We start from the raw sequence: 22,692 nt of genomic DNA, 5'->3' as shown, positions 1-22,692 counted from the left end.
AAACAAATGATTATTTCATAAGCAGAAGCACATAGAGGAGTTCTCTGCCTGAACTGGGCATCAAAAACATGGTGTCATAGCCTGAGATTTGGCAGCAAACTTACTCTGAGCCCACACAAGTGGAAAAAAAAAGCAGCACCTACTCTGCAAGGCAATGCAGGGACCCTAAATGTGAGCCTTGCTGTGCCTGGCTTTCCTAGATATCCACAGGCTTCCCTTCACCAGCCACTCCAGCCAACCTCACCTCCTCAAGACCTGGCTTAGCACTGGCTTCCTTGCAGGCTCTACATGGTCCGTGAGCCCTTATCCTTGCATTGGCCCCCGCCCTCTGAGGAATTCTGGCTGAAGAGGTGGTGCAGTGCCTTATTTTTAGGTCCGTGTTACCCAAGGGTTTCAGCCACCTGTGCAACTGCATCACTGTATCCATGCAAGGGATTTCCAGTTCAGTGGTGCAGTAGATGTGCGTCAGTGCTGCCTGCTGAAATCCTTACAGAGGATTGGCCTTAGAGCAAAACTCAGTCTTGGATTAGACAGGTTTATGTCTGAAAAACAAAGGAAGGGGGAAGGAAAAGAGAGGGAAAGGGAGAGGAGAGGGAAGACGAAGGAGGGAAGGAGGCAGGCCGGAGGGAAATAAAAATAAAGCCAAGAGACTGGAAGGGAAGAAACTATCAGGGGAGTACAGTCATATTTCAAATCACACATTGAACGTGAGCTGCAGTCTAAGAAACCCTTCTTTATTCTTGTATTCCAGGCACATACAGGTGTTTTTTCTTCATTTTAGTCAGCTTGTTATAAAAATATTATACATACAGAATTTGTCCAAATAAGTGTGAAATAATGTTTCACACATTCATTTTGACTGCACTGTGGAGTGAGCGCAGATGAAAATAAAATACTTGAAATGTACATTTCTTATGTTAAGGAACAACATGAAGTCAAGGCTCATTTTGTCTGAGACTTATAACTGTGATTAATGATACTTGGACAAGACTGAGTATCCCATGCCAGTTTTAAAGGGCTTTAAATGCGCAACATGCACCTCATTCTCCAGTATCCGGTGTGCAAGGAGGCTGTTTCATGCAGAGCATACCCTGAAGATGCAGTTTTTCCCTCTGTGCTGCTTTTAAACCAACCCATCTTTAAAACCTCACCCTTCAGAATCAGAACAAGCAATCAGCTGTTAGAACTGCTGCTGCTGCACTCAACAGGCCAATTGCACTCAACATGCCAATTCTACATAATAAAATGGATGGGTTTATATGCTGTGGAGCAATATATAATTACACCTCTATTAGCAGCAAACCCTGGGATAGGGGAGTCCAGTAGCTAGCTGACTGTGTCAAAAGAAAACACAAGGGCACCTCTCTGCTCCATCACGAGATCACAGCCCCAGCTAAACCATAAATGAAGTCTGACAGCTTTAACAAGATGTACATTAGTCCAAGGTGAATGGATCATTTAAATACCTTGGAAAACCTACACTTAGGAGGCCAGCGTTTCATATTGCCAAGGTAGGTAAAACAAGCAGGGCTCCATTAGCACTGTAACATTTTGCAAACATAACAGTAGTGATATCCAGCAGGGTCTGTGGATTTATTAAGGGAAGAAAATTACATCACAGACAAGTATGTGCTGGCACTGAACTACTGCCTAAAAAATCCACTAGTGCAACTAAAGGGCTTCCCCTTTATTAGACCTCCTAAAGAGCCCAAGATGATCCTCTTCAGGTAATCAGACCTCCCAGGAAAAGTGCTCAGATGTTGTTGCTGGATCTAACTGGTGTCAAGACAGGGATCAGGGGACTGGTAGTGTCCATGCAGGCTTTGTCCAGATGAGAGCCTTTACTGTTGCTTCATCTCTTCAAATCAGTAGAGTCTCTATTTGCATTAGTGGAGCACTGGGATGCTGGAAACCTTGCTTAGCTTTGTGGTGTCTAGCCTGGGGCTTCCAGTCACATAGCAACTCATGACGGCAAAGCTGTGACTGGTAACTCTCTTCCAGAAGGCTCAGAAAAGAGATTCCTGAGCTTGGGTTGACCAAGGAGAATGCAGTCCATAAAGAGGTGGGTTCCAAGCCCAGCTTTAGGAGGACGGGGAAAAAAAATACCCCACAACAGCAGCAGATGGTTACCTTGTTCCCTGTTTACCAACAGTGACTTACTTGCTATGCGAAAGTGTGGTTTTTTCTCCTGAAGAGGGCTTATTTGTTGTCTTCATCCTGTGAAAATCCCTCAATGACTTGCTGGCCCTTTCCAGTCACCTTGGCATATCCTGAGAGATAGCTTTTCATCTGTAAATTTCTTACAGGTCACTGAAGATGCCATTTTGGGGATCTTGAGGTCTCAGAATTGGATCCCTTTCAAGGCTGAAGAAGATTCTTCCTTTGGAGGCAGTTTTTTGAAGGTTAACTTTGGGGTTGATTTCATTTAGCATTTTCTTTAGCACCCTAATGGAACATGCTGATGAAACAGCATCACGAATAAAAGATAATAAAGTTACATAAGAATGCAGAGAGTTTAAGGACATGAGAAACAAGTGGAATGAAACCAAGCAGACAATGCGTACCATGCCAAGGGCTAAATTCAGAATCTCATCAGCTGTAAATGGGGGAAGAGGAGGAAGTTCTGGGGTCATAAACTGCTCACAGGTTAGTTGTGTGCCACCATCACAACACAAACACCAAAGAATACATTTACTGTTAGAGCACCTCAGGTAAGGGTCTATCAGTGCAAATATTTATACCATTGCACAGCTGTCCACAAGACTTTACCTAAAACGATGCCTGCAAATCTGCTTTTCCATGTTAACTTAAACTTGCATAGCTGTAAAGAGAACAATTCCTAGAATAATCAGCAGGAGGGCCTTTCCTGAGATGAGAAAGGGCTGCCTTGTCTAACCAAAGGCAGAGCAACTGCATCTCTTTTCTATAAACTGGTTTGGAGTAAAGGGGTGGGGATGATGCTATGTAAAGCTTAGAGCCAAGTTAGAGCAAAAGCATACAGCTAAATAGGTTGTATATAATTGTAGTCTGGAAATCAGAGGTTTCTTGCCAAAGTTCTGGACATGAATCCAAAAGCAATTTTTGGGTAGCCAGGGTCAAGTACGTTAAGTCTGTGGTAAGCACTATACTGAGAGTCTGTCTGCCTTAAAGAGCACTAGCCCAAATACCGCAGGCTCTCAGCCCTGCCACTAAATCTGGGACATGAATATCCATCACGGCTGACACTGCAACAGCCCCAGGGAGATTGTTCTGGTCCCGTTGGTGCTCCTGTTTCGAGGACATAAGGCTTCACCCAGACCAAGATATGCAAGCTCTCTGCTCCTGTGCCAGGCAGGGAACTTACCTGCAGTTTGCAAACTGTCAATGAGCTCACTGAAAACTTCCCATGTCGGGCTACAGATGGGAACTCACTCAAGGTAACCTCTGTGGAGCTAATCTAATTAGCAGCAGGCATGCCACAGCTCAGAGTGTTTCAGCGCAAAGCAAAGCAAAGCAAGGCCAGCTCCACAGCAGCTGTAGTTGCAGGGAGCCAAACCTATCCTAGGCTGTGAAGAACACAGCCTGTTATGGTTTGCTGTTTGCTATCTGCACTCCTATCTGCTGTTCCCAGCCTGCCACAGCACACTGCAAAATCTGGTTGTTTTTCCTCCTTTGGCCTCCCCTCTTACCATGTAAAAAAGCTAAGTTTTAAGAGAGCCCCAGGTTATTTTTGGAAGAAAATACATCATATGTTTCTTCCACCTAGCATAAAACCATTCCTCGTTTCCTACCTCAAGTTCTATGGGGATAAAACCCATTCCAGACTGTGGGACACTTGGGCATTGTGATGACAAGACCAGCATGCCCCCTGCCTTTTCTTCCCAGAGCTTGGGTGGAATGCAGGCAAGACATCAATATACATATTTAATTTGGAAATACAGCCTCTACATCTGTCCAAACCCATAGTCTGAACTACTTGGTCCGTCAGCCAGATGAAATCAGAATGGCTTCAGCAAAAACAATGCATTACATCAGCTGGAGCAGCTGAGGAACTGGCTGTGCATCACTTTGGGATTAATGTATCAAAGCATTCCTCCTGCCATTGTGCTGGTGACAGCGTGGAGACACGAGAATGAGGAATCACGTGGCCTTGCTACAAGGGCTCGATGCTGCTTATTTTCCCTGTGGTTTTTCTGCTCCGTGCTGTGTGGCCTTTTCCACTCCCATTCCAAATGTTGCAGAGTTAAATTGAGCCACATTTTCCAGTCAGGCCCTCCAGGTTTTCTTAAACTCCAGTTGTTTTGGACTGCAGTAAAACATAGACACAACACATGGTCTAAACCCAACCAATTGTTTGTTGCAGACCAAGTGCTTGTCCTAATTAGTCATACTTTTCCATAAAATGGCATATGAACATCATTTTGGAAGAGCTTATGTGAAACCACATCACAGTTTAACTCCCTCAGTTGGAGTGGAAGAGGGGAAAGGAGGTGTTGTTTGTTGTCCCTGTGGAAATCCATCCAGATTCATCCAAAGTGCAAATCAGAGGCAAAACATTCCTTTTCTCAAGCACAGCAGAACTTAGCTATGCTCTCCTTCCAGCCATCTTTCATGCTTGTCAGGGGAGAGGTATTTTCCACTCGCCTATTTTATAGCAAAATGAAAAATTGCCACATCTAGCCTCAGGGAAGAGTTCCAACCACTTCACATCAGATGGAAGGGCACCTGTGTCTGATGTCTCATGGTTCTGCATTATGAGCTGAAGCTGTTCATTGCTACCCCATCCCCTTGCACCTCTCTGATCACCCACCTACACAGAGCAGCAGCAAACCAGGGGCTCACCTAAAATAAGCCATGCTGGTGCTAAAGGATTTCAGATTCCAGCTGTGATAATCACTTACAGGGCAGGAAGGGAGGTCATTATCATTTCCTAAAACAAAGAAGCTTGCCTAAACCGGGAAGTGAAAGAAGATAACGATAACAAAACTTCAGACAAAATGAGGCAAAACACTTCAGATGTTACAGCGTGTTAGCATTGGTACATCTGATTTTAAGTCATAACACATTTTGGCATCCCCAGCATTCCTGTTTTTCCATGACAGTGACTGATGAATGGCATGTGGGACTGAGTCATCTGCCTAGCACGCTGTCCCTGCCTTCTGCCTGGCTGTGCACCCCCAAGCCAATTCATGCCTTAGTTACTGCCCCCCATCCCAGCCCTGAAGCAGTTGCCATGCTCTGTGATTTCCCTGTAGGCTTTTCCGCAGCATTGATTATTACAGCATTAAAACCCTCTGTGTCCTTCCCTGTAAGAACCTGAAGGAATTAGCTCCTCTGTTCTCCATCAATAAAGAGCCAAAACAGCCAGGCAAATGCTGTCAAATTCTCCAGTGTTTCATTTTCCTCCAACTGTAGAAACAAAAGAGATAATTCCCACACACATACACAGTGAGTTGCCACAGAACCCTTCAGTTTCAGCTGTATGTAAAAATAAGTAGATAAGTAGGTACAGCATGGAGTACCCGAAACTGGACAGAGACAAAAATGCGTGCTTGCATCTAGAACCACCAACCTCCATAGCCACTGAATGATTTGTCAAGGACTAGGCTGGAAACCAATGCCAGAGGCAGAAACAGAATGTTCTCAACCACAAATCCTTTCTTTTCCCTACTTTTGCCTTCCACCTTTCCTAACTATGCACTTCCCTAAGGATAGCTACTTGGTATATCACTGCTCTTTTCAGGGGTTCCAGCCTTAAGCCACGTAGGGCCAGGCACTGGCATCTCCCCAGGGATTGTCAGCCTCTGCCTTTGTTACCCAACCTAATTTCTGCAGAAGTTTTCATCTTCCCTGACTTTGTAGTTGTGGTGGCAGAGAGGAAAGGCAGGAAAATCGCTCCTTGGCGGTGGCCTCTTTTGGGCAGTTACAAGTTTAGGTTTCCGAAACATCCTGAGCACGAGTGGCTCCATTCAACTAATTACAAATTCCCAAAATAATCTTTAATACAATTTTCAATTATAGATGGCTTTTCTCCAGGTAACAGCAGATAATGGTTCCCCCCTCGAGGCATCTTTGTTCTTCCCTAGTTGATTGGCAACAGATGACTTATTTCAACTCTGCATAACGCTGACTGCTTTGCTACTCTTCAGGCAGTGGCTCGTGTTAAACGAGGTTGCTCAGGCTCATACTGATGAAATAATTTCTATTCTTGTGCCTTTACAGACCATGTCTGTAACACCCAGGGCACAAGATCAAAAACCAGCTGAAAAGCAGCCAGTTAGATGTGACCTGAAAATAGCAAGACTACAATGTGGCCACCGGCCTGCTACGAAGCACGGAGAGGTAAAAGCCATCATCAAAACGCCTTCTGAACATGTCTGTACTGTGCATCCAAAAGCTGGGTGGGGACTTCAGAGAAAATAACGTTATATCCACACCCACAGGCACTTTCCAAGTCATTGCTAGGCAGCGTTGCTTAAATAGTTCTCTTTCCAAGCACTGGCAAACTGCTTTCAGTTGCATTCATTACAACTGTCTCACAGACACAGACAGATGAAACACTTCTGGGGGCATTACTGAGCTGAGAGCAACTTTTGGCCGTCAGTGAGCTTCTCTGTAGTTCTTGCACAGGAAGGTACCGCCTAGAGCCATTTTTAGCCTAGTTCCTAAAGGAACATGTGTGATCACTCTGTAAGCATGTGCTGGTCCATGCCTAATAGTTTAAGCCAGCTGGCCAGTTACCACCAGGTTTACCATCGAGGTTAAGGTCCATCCCAAACGTGATATCCCCACCGGCAAAAAAGCAACACAAGGAGCTTATGGCAGGCAGCAGAGCACACACGTGGAAGAGGGTGCATAAGTGCTTTAACAATGTAAAATGCTGCACAACCTGCACCTCATTAGGCAACGATAGCTCTTACTCCACAGAACTGTTTCTTCTGTTTCCAGGCTTTTCAGGAAGCAAAGGTCTTTGCATCACAGCTGTTTTGGTAAGGTGGGCTGGACTCACAGGGGGTTTCCTGGCCAAAGTCTGCTGAGTAAAAGAGAACATGAAGTCTGAGATAAGCAAAATGTCTGATACAGGCATTTTTACTACAAGGAGCCACAAAAGCTGTGATTTACTTATTAGACACACATGAACCACCCGTGCACAAACCAACCATATCCTGGGCTGCATCAAAAGGACTGTGACCAGCAGGTCGAAGGAGGTGATCCTGCCCCTCTACTCTGCTCTCGTGAGACCTCACCTGGAGTATTGTGTGCAGTTCTGGTGTCCTCAACATAAAAAGGACATGGAACTGTTGGAACAAGTCCAGAGAAGGGCCACAAGGGTGATCAGAGGACTGGAGCACCTCCTGTATGAAGACAGGGTGAGGAAGTTGGGGCTGTTCAGCCTGGAGAAGAGAAGGCTGCATGGAGACCCCATAGCAGCCTTCCAGTATCTGAAGGGGGCCTATAGGGATGCTGGGGAGGCACTCTTCATTAGAGACTGTAGTGACAGGACAAGGGGTAATGGGTTAAAACTTAAACAGGGGAAGTTTAGATTGGATATAAGAAGGAAATTCTTTCCTGTTAGGGTGGTGAGGCACTGGAATGGGTTGCCCAGGGAGGTTGTGAATGCTCCATCCCTGGCAGTGTTCAAGACCAGGCTGGATGAGGCCTTGAGTGATATGATTTAGCGTAAGGTGTCCCTGCCCACGGCAGGGGGGTTGGAACTAGGTGATCTTAAGGTCCTTTCCAACCCTAACGATTCTATGATTCTATGAAATGGGGAACATTGACTGCTCTTAAATCGCTTTGCACCCCACCTCCAGCAGGGTCAGCGGAGGCTGTTTGTAGCATCTCTTAAGTTCTGAACTAGCAGGTAAACCAGTGCAGGTTTACCCACTGACTGCAACAGTCTCTATCCAAAGCGCAGCTCCTTGCAAGAGCAAGGAGGTGTGTGGCAGACACTTCTCACCTCAGCACATCCGTGTCCTTCAAGGCTCTTTATTGTCAAAGTGTAATTTGAAAGGTGTAAACAGTATTACCTGTGTCTTTAAATGCCTTGCTACTGTGGGCAGTGCTATAGGAAAGCCTTTCTTGTGGTTCACACTTGTATTCTTCTTGTAATTTAATGCCACTATACTTAATATGTTTATTGTAGTCAGTAGTTATTTTCCCTTGATGGTCTTTAACACATGCTTCATCATCACTTATCATCTGGGAGTCATTAATATGAAGGTTGTTTAATGTTTCCATGCTAATCTCTGGGGTGTTTTAGTGATGTTAATAATTAATACAGGAAGACTAGTGTTTCAGAAGCCCAAAGTGGCTCACAGCACGCTCAGTTTCGAGCCTCTGTGTAAATGATCTGTTCATCATTACAACTCCACTAATGCTCAAAATATTTCTTAACTCTCTATCAGTGCAACAGGGAAGAGCCCAGTCTTTTTTCATTAAGAAAAACACAACCCTTCCTCCTCTCAAAACTGACAAAATGATCTTCCAATGCTCCATTGCAGCAGTGACAAACCTTGCCTATATCATCATTATTGGGCTGCTCTGAGTCTTCAGGTCTCAAGAGCTGAACTCTAGTTGATCTTACTGCATGCACAGAAAAGGAGAAACAGCAAAGAGAAAGATGCTTAGAAAAAGCACTTCCATTCAAAGCATGGCTGAGGGCTCCCCAGACCAGCAGTCAGCATTGAGGAGCCTTGCTCCAAGGAGCATAGTGAAGAGAGCTCCTCTGCAAGAGCAGGATCAGGACCATGGGTGGACTCGTTTATAGCAGTACCTGCTAAACCAAACTAGTTACATCCCAAAAGCAGAGCGTGCTATATATATACTGACACACAAGCTGCTTTGAAGCTGGCAATGCAGAGACAAGTTTTCCTACAGCTGGCCCAGGAACCAAAATCACTTAGGCAAGGTCATAACAAAAGCCACATTCCTATGACCATCAGTTCTGGGATCTGCATGCCCAAAGCCAGCTGCCTAAATCTGACCATACCCTCACTTCTGTCCAGTCAGAGCTCGCAATAGCAAATGCTGCTTTTGCGCCTGCATCAACATGACAGGCAATGCTCTCAGAAAGCCTGTTAATACAGAGGCAGCCCATCAGAGCCTATCGAGAGAGCAGTTTGCAGCAGCAGATGCTTGTATCAGGTTAGCAGTGACCTGTGGCCACTGTGGGCATTTCAGTGCAGCCCAGAGCCCTAAAGCCACTGGAATAAAGCACAGGACAATAGCAGGATTCAGCCACTATCACATATGCAGCCCATACTTTCTAAAATGCCTGCATATGTATGCACATGCATTATAGATACATGGCTTTCTGAAAAAGCAAGGATTTCCAAGCCACCGTATCTATTGAGCTCACACTGCTCTATCCTTGCTGCTGCAGCTTCAGTTGGTGCAGGTATAACATCAGAGCAGATTTAGGAAACCCCAGCTCTGTGGTTTAGGCCAGAGCAGTGTCACAAAGCACTTTCAATAGAAATAACACTGTTGTTCTTTTTTTTTCATTGCTCCTCTACATGCCTCAGCAGGGGAAAAAAAATAAAACAGCACAAAAACCACCCAAACCAAAACCACCACCACCACCAAAACCCACCAGAAAAGCCTCTTGTGTTTTCAGACCTTTACTGCAGAGCAAGAGGCAAGTGCAAGGCAGGCAGCAGCACTGCTATGGGATGATCCAAGCAGCTCAGACACTTGGGTATCTGTGGCTCAGACCAACCAGACTCAGCTGCCTGTCCCCATGCAAGACAGTGCAGCCACGCTGTGCTGCAAGCAGAAAACAGGAGCCTTGAGGTACCCAAGCAAGGGGCACAGCGCTCTGCTGAGCAGCAGTGCTGAGACTCAGCCATGCTCTTGAAACACTCTTAAAACTGAATTAGAAAAAATGGGTGTGTTTTGGATGAAAACTGACCTTTCAGGAGCAGCTTCATGGTATTGAGGGATCTCAGGGGTCCAAAAATGCTTAAGCTGAGGCTGAGCAGTTAGCCTTACTGGTTTAGCAGTGCAGGAGCCTCCCTCGATGGAGATCAGACCTCGTCCGCTGGGCTGCCTGCACAGAGCACACTGGGAAGCACACATAAACCCAGATGACGAGCCAAGGGGAGCAGAAGAAACAAGGCAGAGGAGACAAAATAACCCTTCCCATGGGCAGACAGCAGACAAGAGGCAATGCCGAGGTTTTAGACTGTTTTCTGTTCAGAGTACTGCCTTATTACTGGACCCTGGTGCCTTTTCCACCCAACCTCTCTTCCTTCAGCAAGGGATGATTTATTACAGTGCTCACATCCATGAGCTAATGTTTCCTCACACCAGCCAGAGTCAGGAGGAACCAAGTGCTACCCAGCCACTGAGAAAGAGCCTTGCAGGAGGCCCCAGGCTGCCCCGGGAAGATCTGTGTCCTTGTGCCTCCTTTTACCCAGGGAAGGGGGAAGGAAAAGCAGCCTGCCCAAAATTACACAACAGGCAGAGGCAGAAATAGGAGGTTATTGGAATTATTCTTGCATACTTAATCTAGGGATCTTATTTTTACTTGTTCCGGTGTTCCTGTGACCAACTGAAATGTTACCATTTCCTTCACAGCTAAAAATCAATACATCAAAGAGGTGAAGCAATGGGAAAGTCTGCAATGGGGTTTCAGGCGCTCAGATTGCTGGGCCGGAGTGTTTGACCCATATGATCCCTGTGGCCAGACCTATCCGTCAGGGTCCAACTGGATAAAACCCAGTGTTGGAAATGTTCTGTTCGTGATCCCAGAGTGAAATTAAAACACCAATGAGGCTAAGTACTGCAATTGGGCACTTGATTATAAAAAGATAATTATATAAAAAAAGAATAGCAACAGGACAGATCAGGAAAAGCATAGAAATAAAGCAAACTTTTGGAGTGCAGAGAGGGATAGTCACCGCCATGGATCCAGTGGCAGCCCAAGGGCTCATGGTTGTCTCCGGTGGTGGGTGGCCCCACAGCAAAGTACCTTTTCCCCCTTTTATAATACATTAGGGGGAAGCACCTCTGTTCTTAATGTCACATACTGCACATTCCTGGTGGAACACATGCATGCCAGGTCCTGCAGCCAGCTCTTCAACTGCACACATATGTCAGCAATCCTTGAGATAATGGACAGCAATTCCTCACACCATTCCTTGAGACAATGGAGCCCCATTTCAGCTCCTCATACCCATCTCTCAGACAATGGACAGTCTGGCTTCCCAAGTCCCCGTTGCTCAGGGAACAGAGCCCACCCAAATCAAAGCTGGCTGTCCAGATCCACTTCTTGCAGGAGACCTCAGTCTGTCCCTCCCATCGCCCGCACTGACTGTTCTCTATCCCGTTGCCCGGTTAAATGACTGGCATGCATCCCTGCTGTCTTAAACCCCAGTGCCATCTAGTGGGGTCTGCCTCCACGGGAGCCGGAGTAGGTCCCGCCCAGGAGGCTCCAGCCCAAAACTGGAAACGCTCCCGTGGCTCCGGAGGGCTCCAGGCTACTTGCACCAGCCAGGCCATAGCGCTTTGTGCAGGCCTCTCATTTAAGCCATCTCCTTTATAAAGGTCCTTAAACAAAGACACCTGAGACTTAACATCTGCTTGGGTAGATGAGATTGCTATGAAAATAATAGAGCATGAGATGGATGCTTATTGCAGCAGTGCAAATTGGAAATGAAGTTTCTTTTAGAAGCTGCAAAGCTATCCTTTCATAAGGCTTCAAAGCCTCCCAGCCAAGACTGAGATCCTCATTTTCTAAGAATTCAGTGCCTAGTTCAGGTGCATGATGTTATCACAGCTTGTAGGTCCAAAAGAGTGGGTAAATGGGAGCAACCTGCCTTTCACAGTCGCTCATTGCTTTGGGCAAGGATTCTTGCTACAGCAATAGCAGACAAGTGTATCCATGTCCCAATCCTTTCCAGACCCTGAAACACCTTTCTGCCTCTCTGCTGTGCCATTGTGATTGCTCACAGGGTCACACAAACTCACATTGAAGAACACTCCAAAGCCCTGGAAAAAAAATAAGGCTTTAAATCAGCTTATTTCACAGCACAACCTTGTGAAACAAGTTAAAGGGACCTGGAAAGGAAGACCCTTTCCTTCCCTCTGGCAAAAAGGCTGCATGCAGGGTAAGACTGGCTCTTAGGCTGGAGGTATTTGTGGGTGTACTCAAGCCAGTTTTGCTGTGATGGTGCAAATCCATGCGTAGACACATTCCCAAAGAAAGAGAAACAGGAAACACTCCGATTTGGCTCAGAGACCAAAACCTCACATAGTGATTCCACTTGGTAGGGCACAGGTACCATATGAAATCTGTGCAGCTCTCTGGCATCTCTACAAGGCATTTTAGCATAGAAATGGTAAGTAATCGAGCAGCAGCAGCAGCCAGGCCTTGCAGTCACAGGACACAGACTGGTTTGGGCTGGAAAGGACCTTAAAACTCACCCATTTCCAACCCCCTGCCATGGACAGGGACACCTCGCACCAGACCATGTCGCCCAAAGCTCTGTCCAGTCTGGCCTTGAACACTGCCAGGGATGGGGCAGCCACAGCTTCTCTGGGCACCCTGTACCAGCGCCTCAGCACCCTCACAGGGATGAACTTCTGCCTTAGATCTAACCTGAACGTCTCCTGTTTAAATTTCACCAACCACCTCGTTTTCTGTGTGCCTTAGCATGCTTTCCAGGAGAACCTGCTCCATGATCCTGCCAAGCTCTTCATTTCTAAAGTGGGAAGACATGATTTCAGGCTTGCTTGTAGGACTCCTGCTTTTCACTCTGCTCCCTGTAAATGCGAGGATTAGATTTTGTAAAGTCTGTTTCACTTCCAGAAAGCTACAGGAGCTGTTACTTGAAGGAAAGACATTGACTGTGATGAGTGGCAGAAACACAAAAGCTATCTTCATTTAGCTTTTTAATTACCCAGTTCTCACTCCAGACCTGTTATCCTGATGCATTAACACGCTGTGATTTCTCTCTCAAGATACTTGAGCTTTAACAAGAGCAGCCTTCTCCAAAGCACCAGGCCCCAGCTGCCTGTGGCAACCAGCTATTACCTTAATTAAAAGGCAGTAAAAGCCAGGCACTCAGTTTGGGCTCCCTTCGCACCTCCCCAGCTCATCTGCTGGAGTGCTTTGCAAGAGAAGCGGCCGCGCTGTCTCCCACCAGCTGGTAAAGCAGCCACGCTCCCGAAAGCAGATCACTTCAGCAATACCCAGGTTACCTGAGCCCGTACCCTGGCACAAGACCAAAGCCAGGGCTAGCGTGCGTCAGCAGAGATTGCTGTGTTATAGGAACGGTCCCCGGTCTCAAGCTCCAGTGCTGAGGTGCGGCTGGTGCTCCTGCCCCTGCGCCGGGAAGCTGGGCTGGCTCCAACCGTGAGACTCTGGGAAACCCCACCCTCCCATCCATGCACCCCCATCCACCCAATGCCAAGCCCCAGCGTGGGGAGCAGGAAGGGCAGAGGCAGGGGCTGGGTGCAGGGGGATGGCCGCCCGCTGCTCTCACCGTGCCGGCAGCCCTGTGGACCCGGCTCGCCCATCGCAGCAGCGGATCTAAGGTTCACTGAGCTCTCACCTTTGGCACCGCTCCCTGGGAGCTGCTGCCTGGCTTCGCTCTTACCTGCTCGGGCGCAGAAGGGCTCGGGCAGCCGGACACCACCCGATGGCACGGACTGGAGAGCTGGGAGCAGAGCGAGGCTTCTTCAGGAAGGTAACTGTGCCCCTGGGGAACCGCAGGGCAGGGCAGGGCTTGACCCCAGCCGCAGCCACCACCCTCAGGGTGTGCTTCCCAGACAAGCCCAGGACTCCCAATGTCCCATCAGGAAGAAGCCCTGCACCCCAGCCACAGAGAGGCATCAGAAGGGAGGCTGGCACCATCCTCGGTGGCTCCCTGTCCAAGAGAAGAGGGCTTTAGAGAGACTCGGGAAGTCCTCTGCCCTACCCCATCCTCTCTGGCAGCTGAAGAGCTGAAGCAAAGGTCTTAGCTGAACACTTGGTCTCATCCATAGCACAGGGCAGCCTCTGTTTGTCACTGCCTTATTTCCCCAACCCACTCTGTCTGCTAAAGCTCTCTCCTTGCTGGTTAAGAGTCACTAACTGGCTTGCACAGGTAGTGACCCTTATTCTCTTCCCCTTAGCTTTGAGGAGAGCTGGTTGTGTTGAGAAATAAGTGCTATGTAAATCTACCAGTGTTTATGTACAAGCCTTTGCAGTTGGGATTTTCATAACCCCTGTGTAACCTTGGCTTAAGTGAACTTTCCAAGCAGCTGCACCCCTACACCAGCACCACGAGAGCTTTAAGAAGATAGGAGGAGGCTCCCAAAACCAGAGAAGGGCTTTGAGCTGAATACTTGAAGTTAACTGGGGAGGTAGGTACATGGCCACTATCGGGGGGGGATGACAAAACTAAATCTGAAAGAACCTAAAGCATCATGTCTGAAACTTGCAGAGCTGGATACCTGTGTAAATCTACATTGGAATCCTATTAACTGTGGTTCTTGTTCACTGCTGTACCCCTGCAGAAACTCGGCAAGTGTCTTTAGGATCTTCTTAAAGCTTGTGTAGAAAAGCTTAGACATCAGTTCGACATCATTAGACTTAAACATCATTAATTTCCCAGGAAGTTAAATAGAGTCTTAAATACCACTTCTGAGCAGCTCCATCCCCAAAGGTAGGCATTCCTTTTCTTTCTTCACTGTTTTCCTTTGGAAATAAAAGTCTTATCCCCCGACAGTGAATATACCAGGATACCCTCCCCAGGTTAAATATACTTCAGAGATACTAATTTATTGAGTGGCAAAAGCCAAGCGCTTGTGGTTGCATTCCAGAGCAAATACCTGCTCTGCTGCCTCACTCTTCTGGGTTTTATTACTAATTTCTATGCCCATAAGAGTTTGAGAGGCTGCTCCTTAGGTAAAGTTCACTTTCCTGCTAATTATAAACAACTGAGTCACCCTCATAAACAGATTTGTCAGGTTCCTTCTTAGAAACAGCAAGGGCAGGTGGTTCAAATGTAACATCACTGATCCAGCGCTGCTGCTGTGCCCAGCAAACAGATTGCCCTTAAGTTGATTTGCACTAAAAAAGTGGGCTCCATAGGGAAAGCTGGTTAACACTGGTCTGAGCTGTGCCCTCATGCCCACCCATTGCCCACGGGAAGGAGATAGGAGACACTGTGACAAGCGAACAGGGCTGGCTGAGAGCACAATTTCCTGGGCACAATAACACTTCATCCTCCTTTAGGAAGTGAGAAATGATCTGTCATGGCCATTTCAGTGCTCACCTCCTAGGCGAGTGTAAGATGAGTCAAGTCTGTCCTGAATATCTGCTGCAAGACACAGCAGTCACAAATATTAAGCTGTATTTGGAGACTAAATCCACAAGCAGGATTTTTTACAGTTGACTGAAATTAGTCTAATCTCTGCCTCTTTATACCGAATCTGAGCAGGTTCAGCTTTCCCTGCCACTCAGCATGGCCTCTAGGCAGGAGGACAGGACTGGTAACACCTCAGCTGTTCCCCAGGCTGCTCCCTAAATTGACAAGCTATTCTTTGCCAGGGTCAAGCTAAAGCCCCAAAATCCAGCATCCAGCAGTCCCAGTTAGTTACCCCTCAGCATTTCCTGCATGGGAAAATGTGCTAAAGCCATTTTGTGCAGAGGCATTGGTGACTTCTTTAAAGTCTGTAGCGAGGCAAAATCAGACGTTGTAGTTCCCCTGACAGGAGCTATCTGCCATGCAGATGTGTTCTGCTGGGGCTGAACTTGCACGAATCAGCAGGGAAGTTGCTTTAATTACTTCTGGATGTGCTCAGTTATCCCAGGCAAGTCAGGGGGTTTCCAGGTAAAAAATGAGCTTCTGCTTTGTTGGCAGCACAGGCTCCGGCTGAAAGAACAGGGGTGCTGTTTGCTGTGAGACCCAGTACCATTATCTGCTCCTGGAGCAGGGATCAGTGACCCTGCTGGAGCAGCATCCTGGATTTGCAGAGCCAGTTGTAACCCTAACCCTGGTCTCACTGACAAGCTCTTCCCCAAGGCAGCCACAGAAGGGTGATTACCAGCCATGTGAGGTGTCTGGAGCACTTTCCCATCGTCCATTAGCCAGTGAGCACAAGGTTTTACTCTGTGAACTCCTTCAACAAACAAACAAGGGCAAAGGAAACAGTTTTCCCTAAATCGTATTTTCATTGAATTGGAATAACGCCACTTGTCTTTATTCCTTGTTCTGCCCAAGTTGAAAGGGAGACGCACCTTCTGCTTTTTAACATGGAAAAAACATGGAAAAGATATTGTTTCAAGTGAGATTTGGCAAAACTCTCCAATAGGTGCTCACTAGTATGAAAAGCTTGCAAGGAAGCTTCTGTTCTTGGATTAGTTCTCTGGGGACCTGTGTTCAAGCATCAATGCAGCCTTTAGTGCTATACAGAGAGCAGCAGAGGGATAGCATGAGGAATTGAATTTGGACAATGTTTTCATGCAGTTTCTTGCTTCCCTAGAGAGGTTTATGGCTTATCAGCAGCAGTAACCAATGTAACTGCCCAGAAAGGACTTCCAGGCCTACAGAGAGGCAAATGTATGTAATGAAATACCATAAGGAGCACCCTTATGCTGTACCTAAACTATAACCTACCCCTAACGGCTGTGCTGTACAAACTGTGACCCTGCTCTTCATCACTGGGCTGTATGAGCTGCAGGAGAGGGTTTACCCCTGTCTTTAGGGGGATGAAAGCGCATTTCACTGAGCAGAAAAACCACCTCTGTCTAAAGATACAGACCCAGGTTCCCCCAGTACTGAGGAATGATCTTAATGACAGCCTACTCTGGTAACAGCTCAGGGAAGGGAGAGTGATTAAAGGCCTGGAGCCTGCCAGATTGCAGGGGAAGATGGGCAATATAAGAGATGTGTGGGATGAGCAGCGTGCAGGAACAAGAGGCTTTTGTCAGACAAGCGAGCTACAGAGACTTCGCTGGGCAGGGCCACTCTTAGGTGTCTTTATAGAGATATGCCTTGCTCATTTCCAGGTTCTGCACACCACATCCTGCAAGCCCCAGGCAGAAGCTGGAGTAATGGCACTGACTCTTTCTTGCATGTCCCCCAGACCTGTGCTGACTGGCTGACCAGGGAGTTATTCAAAAGCACACAGAGGGAAGCACCCCATGCCAGCAGCATTCACCCAGGCATGGGAAACTCTACATCTGGCATGGGATATCAGCAAAGGCATTAGGGCCCACAGGCAGAGAACAGCAGTAGGGCACAAACATTTCAGCATCCTTCACAAAGCTCCATTGCTGCCTTTGGGTGTTAGATCAGATCTATACAAAGGCACATCCCATCTCTGCACACAGTTACAGGCTTGCTGGTGGCGTATTTCCCCTTTGCTGCTGTATGTGACATGGGATAAGCGCTTGCAAGGTCCTCTCACACCCTCTCCTGCTCAATCCAACCCCCCGTGACCCTTCCTTTGCAAGCTCTGCATGAACCTTCCTTTCCTACAGCTCCCCATGTGAGCTGAGGTTGGAGGAGGAGCCCTGCAAGGAAAAGCCAGGGCAAAGCTTTGGCTAGCTGCAGGACAGCAGGGTAGTGTCAGTTCTTTACGCTCAAGGCTGGGAGCAGGGGACATGCGCCACCCAGGGGGGCTCCCACCGACCATCCCTTCCCAGGGTACAGCCAGCGCTCTACAGCTGCTCTTTTCAGATCAGGTTTGAGGCAACTGCTGTATTTGGGGCAGTGCTCTCCCGTCGTTCCCTGGTCACCACCATGCGTTCCGTGTGCTGCTTGAGCCAGGTCCTCTCAGTCCTGGCTTTTTCACCCTGGCAAGCACCATGCTGACTTGAAGCAGAGCTGACACAAAACTCATCAGCTGTGGAGGTGCACAGCCATGTCCTGGACAAACTGGCAGCAGCATCACCTCTGCACCCGAGGTCACCTCCAGCCTGAGTTAGGCTCTCCTGGTGTAACTTCTGAGCAGGACCCACAAGAAATGTGGGACATAAGCCTAAGCTCTTCACCAGCACTTTGGGGAAGGAGGTGTGCTCAGGAGCAAGGCACACCCGTAAGTGATGTCCATCTGCCGTCAACTTTTCCAGTGTGCAGGAGATGCACCCAATCCAAGAAGAAGGCTTCTCACTTGCATAGTTTCTTTCTAAAGATCTCCACCCTCTGGTCATTACTGACAGTGGCAGGTATTTTAACAATAAATTTGATTCGGGAGATTAATGATTTTATTCTACCCTATTCTGAGGTTAGAATAGGCTCGAATGCCCCACCTGCCCCAGTGACACCAGTCAGGAGCTGATGCAGGAGGCTCAGCTGACAGGCTGATCACTGCAGATGCACATCAAATGAAGTTGGTTTCCTTACAGGGCATGGCACAGAAAGAAGCGCTGGGCACCTCCCTGGAGGGGATTCATCCAACTTACCCCTACAAGGTGGTTCTGCTGGGGAGCACATCAGTGGGAAAGTCAAGCCTGGCCTACCGATATGTGAAAAATGACTTCAGGGAGTCACTGCCAACCGTGGGATGTGAGTGAGTGCCTTCAATAGCTTCATGGCTCCAGACACGAGACCAGGCCTGATGCCCTTCCCTATAGCAGGGTGGGATGCAACAGAACTGGTTGGTACATCTTACAGTAGCACAAACTCACTTTTGAACATAAAGCAGCAGAAATACAGATTCAGCATTGCCACTGATAAATTCACTTACTGCAGTAGCACTAAAACCCAAAGCCAGACAGTAATTGAGCTCGTATTGGAAAAACAAACCCAACAAACAAACCAGTTGGTAACTCAGTAAGTTCAGTTTCACTCAGGTATTGTGTCACAGTCAGAAGTGCAAATCTTACCAAAGAGGCATCTCTGCTTTGGAGAGAAAAGCAAGCCCACCACCTGCACAGAGGATCACATCCTCACCCTCTACTGTAGCAAGCTTCAACTGTCCAATTTATACTCTTGAGAGAAGGGGAGGTGGGACTGCAGCCAAATTAGCTGCTCCTGCCACCATAAATGGGGTGGCACCTATTCTCATTTGGTGTATTTATTACATGTAATTACCTTCAGATGTGCTGCTCCAAGGACTGTGGCTCTTGTGCAAGGGCAGAACAGAACCTTAGCATCATTCCTTCTTCTACCCACTGAGGCAACATGCCTCCCCCTGATTGTCTAATCACCCCCATCAGCAGCCCATCCATCACCCCTATCAGGGTGTTGTCTTAATTCCCTTCACCACATATCTCACACCCAGAAACAGACCTCCCCCTTTGCTGTCACCTCCAGCTCTCTGCAGCCCATATTCCTCAGCACCAGGCTATGAGCAAAGCCATGTCCAGACGTGGTTTGGAGGTACCAAACACCAATGTCTGCAGCAGCAAAGAGTGAAACTGGGATCTAGCTGCACGGCTCATCTGCCCCTTGCACGCTTGGTCCTGTGCTGCCCTCGCACCTTTCAGACACCCAAGGACAGCCTCTCCCAAGGAGGGCTGCCACTACCCTGGTGTCCCGCTGGAGCAGGGAGGTCGGATGCAGGCAGGGCAGCTGCAGCAGGGTCGCTCAGCACTGCCTGATGGAAGGCTACCAGCAGTGCCTCCTTCCTCCAGACCTCCCCACGCCATGGCCAGGCTGCAAGCACCACGCTGTGCCCCACAGACAAAGGAGAGTATCTGCTCCTGTGCACCCTGACCTGACAGGCCATGCTGAGCAGCCTGTGTCTGAAGGCAGGCTTTGTGCGTGCTCATGCTACATCTCTGGATGGTCTCCATCATCAAGGCGAGAGCTCTGCTCCCTCTAAAACCTCCCTTGAGCCAACATGTCTGCTGACATCAAGGTGCCTGCCCTGTATGTTCACATCGGCACAGCTTCCTGCAGCACCTAGACATTATAGACATTCATTTTACATGATACACCTGGATTTTGCCCTAAGAAGGCACAGCAGACACAAAGGTTGAGGTCCCACCCGCAATCTGAAGAGCTAGCTGGTGAAGGAGAGTAAAGCACTGTGGAGCTGCTCCCCTTGTCCTTCTGCTTTGGCTCTGGCTGGTGCACAAGTGGCTGTCTGCTCCCTGGGAGCAGGGACAGAGGCTTCCCTGTAGTGGGACCCTTTTCAGTGGATATTTCTATTCACAGCTCCCACAGGTCTGACCCACCAGCAAGCTGGAAGTGGCTATCTGAGGGCTATTTTGCAGGGCTCAGAGCTATCTGATAGCAGAACTGGTGTGCATCCACCCAAAGCTGCTGCCACGAAGGACTCCCAGCCTGCCACAGGCTGCCCTGCCATCCCATCAACAGTGCCAGTGCTTATGAGCAACACACCACAGTTTTGTGCATTAGAGCACCTTTACTGGCCCTCAGGAGGGATTTCACTTCACAGCAGCAAATCTGAGCTCTCTGCTCTTCCTGCAAGTGAACATGCACCTTCCCTGCAGGCTCCTTCTTCACACAGACGCTCAACATGGAGGTGGCCACAGTCAAGTTGGAGATCTGGGACACAGCAGGCCAGGAGAAGTACCACAGTGTGTGCCACCTCTATTACCGGGGTGCCCATGCTGCTCTCCTTGTTTACGACATCACCAACAAGGTAAGGCAGGGGATGGTGCTCTAAGCCCTGCTGCATTGCCAGGGCAGGTGTCCAGATACAGGAGTACCACTTGAGAAGGTGAACATCCCACCTGGGATGTGCCAGGGGCTGTACCTGCCCATGTAGGCCCATGCCACAACCCTGGGGTGATTTTTGATGCTGTGCATCCTATCCAAGGCTGATTTAGCCTTAAAAGTGTTTGAGGGCTTGTGACTTGTTTCCCTGAGAGAGGGCAATCAAAGTCATAGAATCATAGCATCACAGACCGATTTGTGTTGGAAGGGACCTTTAGTTCATCCAGTTCCAACCCCTGCCACGGGCAGGGACACATTCCACTAGAGCAGGTTGCTCCAAGCCCCTGTGTCCAACCTGGCCTTGAACACTGCCAGGGATGGGGCAGCCACAGCTTCTCTGGTCACCCTCTGCCAGCACCTCAGCACCCTCACAGGGAAGAACTTCCTCATTCAGTTCAGTCTCCCCACCACATCTCTCTCACCCACTTTGGTTTGGTGCTACCCATTGAGCTTTGCTATGCCTGAGAGAATAGAATTAAATCAAAACCATATCCCTGAGTGGTTTTGTCTTCATCTCTCCAGGAAACACTCAACAGAACAAAGCTGTGGCTGAGGGACCTGGAGAAGGAATTCCTTCCTGATGAAATTGTCATTGCTTTGGTAGGCAACAAGGTGGATCTTGCTGCTGAGCGAGAAGTCACTACCGAGGTGAGTGCTTGGGGTGAACTCTCACACCTGCTCTTCACCCCTCACCAGCAAGCACTGGGATATGTCCTATCAAAACTAAGAATTTACGAGGTTTTCAGACACCTCCAGAGTCCCTGTGCAATTCCTGACCTGCTATGAACTGCCACTGTAACTGAACGAGCAGCACCAGAGGCAGCTGAGGGAATAACTCTGCTTGTCTCTACCTAGGAGGGGGAAGAGTTTGCAAGGACCAGAGGCCTCCTGTTCATGGAGACATCTGCAAAATCCAGCCACCAAGTAAATGATATCTTTATGGCCATAGGTGAGTTGTGTCATGTCTTTAGATGAGAGCAGAGCTGTGTGTGCAGGTCCCAAACCTTTGCTTCAGGGCTGCAAATATCTTCCCCTCTGCAAAGCTGACCCCCTTCATTGCTTGTGTTTGGCACTGAGATCTTCCTGGCTGGTCCAGCCTGTGCCACATCCAGCAACTGCAATGGTCACAGCCACAGCAGCCCACGGAACAGATCCATCCCAGGATGCTCCAACATCTGAGATGGATTTCATGTCCTTTCGCCAAACCACACTTCTCTTTTGCTTTAGTATCCACTTTACGTGTAATGGTGTCCCCAGCATAGCTGTTCAGTAGAGAGCTAACATAGTTACCATGGGACAGTAGTGGCAGTCACTAGTGGCTCCCCTGGGGTGAGGCAGGACAACCACTGCATCCCAGCCCCTGGCAGGAGAAATGAGCCCTTTCCAACCTTGTGTTTCTTCCTAGCCCAAGAGCTCCTGCAGCGGGAACAAGAGAAGGCTCGAGCCCCGTCCCCGCATGGGAGGTCAACAGTCACCCTGGGGGAGAGCAGGGTGCGGACAGGGTGCTGCCAGCTCTGAGGACCAGCAGCTCTGGACCTGGATGAGGCCTCCAAGAGGAGCAGTGACAAGGCAAGGGGGATGCAGCAGGGCAGGGGCGGCTCAGCCTTGCCACCCTCCCGCTCTGAGAGAGGTCAGAGCCTACCTGACCCCAGCATGGGGGTTCCTCAACTCTGGCACTGCCTTCAAGCAAGAGGTGAAGCACAGGGGTTTCTCCCACCACGTTTCTGCTTCCAGAGAGGAGTGGGACCTCCCAGCACTGCTGCCATCAGCCCCAGCTGGTGCCTTCCCACCCCAGCTGCACTTCACACCTCCATCTGCCTTCCCATCTGAAGTGGGAGAGTTTAACTTCCCAGAGCGGAGCCAGTGCCTCCCAGCAGCTCTGCACCAGGCTGCAAATAAAGAGAACTTTGCCCTAAAGGGGTGGATTTTTGGATTTTCCCCAAACCTGACCTGGATGTCAGCTCACAGGTGGGGAGGTGGCAGCGACTGGAGCTGGTGCTACCCTCACCCTCCCATCCTGGAGTGGGACAGGGGCTGCTTCCCAGCCAAAAGGCATATTTGCTGCCTAAAAGCCCCTACATTGCGGGGG

The 22,692-nt window shown here is 48.7% G+C and overlaps 1 protein-coding gene across 2 annotated transcripts; it reads left to right on the top strand.

Annotated features, from left to right (window-relative positions):
* Positions 1-13,096: 13,096 nt before the first annotated feature.
* RAB17 (RAB17, member RAS oncogene family) lies at positions 13,097-22,520 on the top strand. 2 transcript variants are annotated; one of them, XM_062642163.1, is made up of 6 exons: positions 13,097-13,673; positions 18,323-18,482; positions 20,378-20,529; positions 21,126-21,251; positions 21,459-21,552; positions 22,009-22,520. In XM_062642163.1, exons 1-6 carry the CDS (start codon positions 13,626-13,628, stop codon positions 22,119-22,121), a joined length of 693 nt encoding a protein of 230 aa, XP_062498147.1. In that variant the 5' UTR covers positions 13,097-13,625; the 3' UTR covers positions 22,122-22,520. The 2 variants fall into 2 exon arrangements, with proteins under 2 accessions (XP_062498147.1, XP_062498153.1); XM_062642169.1 differs by lacking the exon at positions 13,097-13,673 and adding an exon at positions 14,350-14,633.
* The last annotated feature ends 172 nt before the right edge of the window (positions 22,521-22,692 follow it).

The sequence above is a fragment of the Pezoporus occidentalis genome, unplaced genomic scaffold, assembly GCF_034315485.1.
Source record: "Pezoporus occidentalis ecotype Australia unplaced genomic scaffold, CSIRO_AGI_Poc_V1 ctg118, whole genome shotgun sequence".
In the NCBI taxonomy this organism is placed as follows: domain Eukaryota; kingdom Metazoa; phylum Chordata; class Aves; order Psittaciformes; family Psittacidae; genus Pezoporus; species Pezoporus occidentalis.
Note: the sequence above shows the minus strand (reverse complement) of the source record. Positions and strands in the feature narration are given on the sequence as shown.

Bases quoted from the DNA above. Each gene is read 5' to 3' on its own strand.
- RAB17 (XM_062642163.1), top strand. From the start codon at position 13,626: ATGGCACGGACTGGAGAGCTGGGAGCAGAGCGAGGCTTCTTCAGGAAG. The intron at 13,674-18,322 runs GTAACTGTGCCC...GTTTCCTTACAG, and splicing joins AGCGAGGCTTCTTCAGGAAG to GGCATGGCACAGAAAGAAGC. The intron at 21,252-21,458 runs GTGAGTGCTTGG...GTCTCTACCTAG, and splicing joins AGCGAGAAGTCACTACCGAG to GAGGGGGAAGAGTTTGCAAG.